Source organism: Gavialis gangeticus, unplaced genomic scaffold (genome assembly GCF_001723915.1).
Source record: "Gavialis gangeticus isolate Ggan-Ray unplaced genomic scaffold, GavGan_comp1, whole genome shotgun sequence".
Taxonomy (NCBI): Eukaryota; Metazoa; Chordata; order Crocodylia; family Gavialidae; genus Gavialis; species Gavialis gangeticus.
The window spans coordinates 37,639,703-37,645,806 of record NW_017729033.1 but is presented as its reverse complement, the minus strand read 5'-3'; the positions used below and the strand labels follow the sequence as shown (position 1 = coordinate 37,645,806).

The 6,104-nt window shown below is 42.5% G+C and overlaps 1 protein-coding gene across 6 annotated transcripts in view; it reads left to right on the top strand.

Annotated features, from left to right (window-relative positions):
• The first annotated feature begins 4,188 nt into the window (after nt 1-4,188).
• PROM1 (prominin 1) overlaps nt 4,189-6,104 on the top strand; it is a 155,028-nt gene continuing 153,112 nt past the window's right edge. For all 6 annotated transcript variants that reach the window (XM_019526280.1, XM_019526275.1, XM_019526278.1 and 3 more), the window contains exon 1: nt 4,189-4,612. In XM_019526280.1, coding sequence (XP_019381825.1) covers nt 4,396-4,612 — 217 coding nt within the window. In that variant the 5' untranslated portion in view covers nt 4,189-4,395. The remainder of the gene's footprint in view (nt 4,613-6,104) is intronic.

Sequence of the window (6,104 nt, the reverse complement as noted above, 5' to 3'; positions counted from 1 at the left end):
CCAGGCTTTGGCCTGGGCTGTTTATAAAGGCCCGGCCCTGCCCCCTGGCAGTCAGCTGACCCACTCAGCTGCCTTAGCAACTCTCACCTGCTGCCCCGGTTGTTGGCAGCTCGGCCCATATTACCACCGCCAGTAGCAGGCACCCTAGTGCCCTGCTACAGTAACCAAAAGTGAAGTCGGATGTTAAGTATGAAATTGGACCATACATAGCATTGACTTTGTGTTTATAGATCTGTTCAGCTACAATCAAGTGAAACTGATATGGGCTCGTATAGTCACCACTTTCATGTAGGTTTCTTATAGAAAATGTGGAAAGTGTAAATGTAAACATGACCAAAGTCTTACTAATTTTATACTGCTTTGGCAACCTACAGGAGAGACATATTAGTTCATTTGCACAAGTTCATAAAGACAGCACTATATTGGTTCTCACTTGAAAAGTCTTAACATTAGTAGACAAGGTTCTTTGGGTAAATGTGATATTTTTTATTAAACCAACTAAATAGTTGAAAAATTTTTCTTTACAAGCTTTCAGGCACAAACAAACACCCTTCTTCAGGCCTAGGGAAAGTCTGCTGGTGTTTGTATTCTCTCTTGGGTGGAATAGATGCTTAAGCCAATATGTAAAATGCAGGTCTGTGAAAATGCAAATACATGGCAGGGAAGATAGGTAGTTGAGGCAGGGAACACAAAAGATGGGAAGGTTTGACTGATGGTAAAATGTAGAGAGGTTACCTGGGGTTACTGGATGGTAGGCAGGTTATACTATGCCATAAATCCAATGTCTATATTTAGTCCATGAGTTTTTTGTATCCAGTAGATTTATGAAGTGAAGTTTGTGGCTCATCTACGAAAGATGTTTTATAAAGTCCCTTTGAGGATTAGAACTGAGAGACTGGAAAGAGAGTGGATGTCTTGTGAGAAATCTGCACCCACAGGTAATTGGGCATTTTTGTCTTTGATAGATTTTCGGCATGCGTTCATTTTGGTAACACTAGTAGAAATTCGTTGGCAAGGCTCTTTACCTTTTTATCAGGGAAAATTTCCCACTTATGAGTAGATTTTAAGTCCACAATGGCATCTGGGAAAAGAATTGGGAGAGCAGATTAATGAATCTAGAACAGTGGTTCTCAACCTCCAGCCCTTGGGCCAGATCCAGCCCACAGCAGCATGTTGTTTGGCCTGTAGGACTCCCCATGGGTTCAGAAATTTGGTGATAGGGAAGCATTGGCACAGCTATAGATATATGGGGAGCTCCAGACCCTGCATGCTGGATCTTGCACCCAATCCCAGCATGCACAGCTGGATGGGGGTGGCACCGAGCCCCAGGGCCCAATCCTTTTGTGGGGAGCTGGGCAGGGGTGGCAGAATGGGTTGGTTCTAGACCACCCCCAGGGTCTGATCCGGCCCTCAGACAGGCCCTGCACTATTCATGTGGCTCATGGGGCCAAAAGATTCAGCACAACTGGTCTAAGCATTTCACTTCAGTACAGTTATTTGATTTCCTCTTGGTTATAAAATGAAAGAGATGTGTAACTTGCATTAGATCAGGGGTGTCAGACTCATTTGGGGCTCTGTAACAGGGGGCCTTCTTGAGGCCTGTATACCACTGGCCCTGCCCACCTGTTTCTGGGCCAACTGCCTGCTTTCTCACCCCCCACACCTTGATGCTATTTAATTAATAGTTATTAATTAAGTGGGAGGCTGCCCATTTCCTTGTCCCGATGCCAGGGGGCACTATCTGTAGCTCTGTACCTCCCTTACACCACAGCCCATGCTTCGCAGATGGCATCCAGCTGTTACTCAACCGGCCCCCACTGGGCCCCAGAATCCTCCTGTCAGGACCCCTCCAAGATCCCTCCATTCAGGTGGCCTACCCTGCCTTCATTCAGGCTATCTAGCTCCCTGAAACTATTTTCCTGTCTCGGGTGTGGTCCCCCCGGGACCTTTGGCCATACAGGTACTAGCCTTACCTCCAAGACCAGCGGAAACCCCAGGCCCTCCTAGCTCTGGGCATCCCTCACGGTGGGCCCCTGGCCCTTTTTGACTATCCTGGGCCTGGCCCCAGCATTGACCAGTCAAGTGTACTCTCTCGATTAGTCTGAGTCTCTAGCCCCACTCTATCTCTGGAGTCTGCCTTCTGGCCCTATTAGCAGGTGACCCACCTGGTTGTGGGGGCCAGGGGTTAAGGTGTCCTGACCCACCTTTCACTGAGGTGGTAACTGGCCTGGCATTTCCTGGGGGCTCCCACACCACTGAGAGCCCTACCAGGCCACCCACTCCCGGCAGGGTGCAGTTTTAGGTCATGCCCAGGACCAGGAGCCTCCTAGCCATCCTCTACAGCTCCTCCCTTACGTCCAGGATGTTCCAGGAAGCCTCACAGCCAGGCAGTGTTCCTGCCTCACCTGCCAGCAGCCAAATGCTCTGCTCATATAGGCAGCCCTGAATCTAAGATGGCTGCTGCAGACAGGCGCCTGCTGGCTGCTTGGCTCTGATCTTAAAGTGGCAGGCACGAACAGTGCCCTGCCACAGGCCCCAAACTGGATCCAGTCCATGGGGCTCCTTGTGAGCCAGGTGTGGGCCATGGTATGGGGCCAGTTGCTGTGGGCACAGTGGTGGTGAGACACATGGATCTGCTGGCAGTAGGAGGGGTCTAGCAGCAGCACTGGGACTAGGGAAAGTATCTGGAGGTCACAGTGGTGAGCCAAGTTCCTTTCCAGTACCCATGGCCAGCAGAGCCAAAATGCCTTGAATTTCACTGAAGGTCGTGCCGCTGAACTTCTTGTGGCTCACCAGTAGCCAAGCAGAATGGATAGAGAAGCTCCATGAGCTATATGGTTGACACCCTGCATTAGATTATTTTCTATGGTAAAGAAAGGGGCATATGTAACAATACACATGAGGGATATTTTTGCATGAAATAAATTATAGGTTTGATGTACTAATCTATATTTCTTTAATTTGGTTAGAGCTATGATTTAGATATTTTAAAAAGCCATATATGTTGTTGGATGTCGTTTCTGTATTTTATGCATATGAGGAAGACATCAGAATTGGTATCAGTGATAAGAAATATGGGGTAATTGCTTTCCCATGGCTATATCTAAGGGTTTATCTAATCTGAGGAGACAGGCAGCTAATTTCATAGGCAGATCACAGGGCCAGTTGCCATTTTATGGGCTTATTGTGGTGGACCACCCCCTATGACTCTACCTGAGGGGCCCGCTGGCCCCGTCCGTTGCCGCTGACTGGTTAAGAGGGCTGTCCATCATGCAGTCCTGCCCCTCACCACTGATTGGTGGAGAGGGGCAGGGCCATATGATAGGCAGCCCTCTCAGCCAATGAGGGGTGGGAGCAGCAGCCATCTTGCCTACTGTCATTTGTGTTGGCAGCCCCTTCCCCACCTAGCAGGCTGAATGGCTGAGCTACAGTGGCCTTGAGGACTGCTGGCTCACCGGGGAGCCAGCATTTTATTTGTAGTGAGCTGTTTTTTCTCAAACCTTTGTGACATCACTCGATTTAATTTTTTACACCAAATCTGCGGAATCATGATTTGAGTTGGTCCTTAGCTGTATCAGACTGATACTATGAAATTAATGGAAGTTTAAATCCTTCTTTGAGGCGGAATCCATGCCCCCAGTTAGTAAAAAAGAGCCCCAAGTTCAAAGATAAATACAGAGCTGCTAATCCATGTGAAAATAAGTTTGGCAACACTGAGGTTATGGAAACTTGGGGTATAGAAGCTTTTAAGTTGATACAAACATCAGTTCAGAAGACTGGTTAAATGCATTTAGGGTTGTACATTGAGGCTCTAATTAAATGCACTGCCTGATTCTATTGTGACTAAAGACAACAAATCTTGCTTTGTTACAGCTATAATTGCAGTAAATATTTATTCCTTTAATTCCATTTGCTCCTTACACTAGGGTCCCAATTTTGTATTTTCTGTTTATTTGTGAAGACTCTAAGAACTAGATTGTCACTAATTAGTGTTTTACTCTTTCAAGAACTGGGTATACGATAGGTTACATTTTTCCACACATTGGAGTAAATTGTTCTATTCTCTTCTGTTTAGCTTGCCAGTGCAATTATTTTCACATTAGACTTCCACATAAGATTACAGGCATTTTGTGCTTTTATATTTTCCTACAGTGAGGACAGTCATTAAGCAGTTGTTTTCTGTCTTTGCCAGAGATGGTGCTCTAACTCAGTTGTGTGAAAAGCTTCTACATGGTTCCAGCGCAAGTGTACATTCAAGACTAATCAAGGGATTGAGGACATCAGCTTTTTCCTGCTGAGAGATTTCATTCCCAGCGAGGATATTTCTAATGTGCTGAAGTTTTTCAGATTTTGGGGACAAGATCTCTACCTCAAATTTTATGAATACTGGGAGCCATGGCTGTGGAACTTTTACTGTTGCTGTTGCTTTGTGGAAGTACAATTTCAGAGATGCAGCCTATACACAAATCACCTCCTGGAACTTTGGATTTTGGGTTTGTACCTGTGAAGACTTATGATACACATGCATATTACGAACCTGGACCAATAGGAATTTTGTTTAGCATAGTCCATTCTTTCCTTTACGTTGTGCAACCAAATTCTTTTCCTCAAGGTAAGTACATAAATTATAATTTAGTTTTATGATGGATTAATAAGACATTTATTTTCCTAGTAACTAGTGGGATCACTTTTTAAAATCAAATGGTATTTACGCATTCATTAATAGCAAGCTATGTGGGATATGAACATGGAAAATTCATATGGTACGTGAAGTAATATTTTATTTTCATCTTTTCTAAATGATTGAAATTTGGAAATGGATATTTTCCTGTGTCTTTACATTTTTTTGCATCTTTTTCATGCTGATCTTTGAAACCAGTATAGTTAGAAACAAAAGCGATTGGATTAGGAGTAAAGTACTAATTGCTCTGCTTTTTTAATGTTATATCCGGGATAGGAAGTATAATGAGATTTATTTGCATCGTATACTGTGATTGTTCATCACCCATCTACCAAACTTGTCCTAGAAATTATTCTGTGCATCTACATTCAAGTCATATGTAAATAGAATTGCATAGTTGTGTAGACGAACACTTATTTCTGACTTGTAGTTCCTTTGTTTAGCTGCTAAAACTCAAGACTTGTTTCTTCTTTTAGACTATTTCTCTCCCCTTTATTTCCACTAGTGTGGTTCATCATCTGGAGGAGAAATTGTGAGTTCAGGTTTTTCCAGATTGCATTCCTGAATGGTGCTTTAAAGAGCTCTTAGAGTTTGTGGATCTGTTTTTAATATTTTACTTTTTCAACAGCCTATTTCAGATGTTAAATGTAAGTGGAACTTGTACAAACACAGCATTACAATCCACAGTGGGCTGAAATTCTGAATATATATCTATATTTTGAATTCTGAATGTGAGAAATTTTTATATTTTATTTGCTTTCAGAGTTGCTTCTAATTATTCTGGCCACTGTAATTGTAACTTTGCATAAATGTAGACCAACTGTTTTTGAATGTAGCAGATACTTTTAAAAAGTAGACTTCAATTAATCTAATTTTTTTTCTGAACAAGTATTAAAGAACACGTTAACTTTCCATTTTAACTCTGTCTGAGATACTGATTGGGGTCCAACACAGTATTTACCTTTCAACTTGCAGTATTTCCTTTTCATACAAACCATTAAATTGAGACTAGTAAGATTATTCATGTGAAAATAGGAACGGTTCCTTAAACATAAGTGCAGGATTTAATTTTATGAGGCCTTATCCTATAAATCCTTATTACTAGGAATACAGTTTACAACCATTTTTTGTAATCCTTTTGGGGACTGTTCATAATACTACACAGCTCAAAAATTGTTTACAGGATTAGCCCCACAGAGGGCAAGTGGATACCAGGAAGTAATTTATGTGTTTGTATTTAATATATGTTTTAGATCCCCACAGTAGATAGTTTAAAATCAGTTATTAAAAATGCTTTTTATATTGACATTATGTGAAATCCTTTTTCTCCTCCCTACTCGTGCACATCTCACTCCAAAACACTGATTTGAAGGATCACATGGATTTCTGAGTCATATTGTGTAATTAGTTAATCCTATAATCT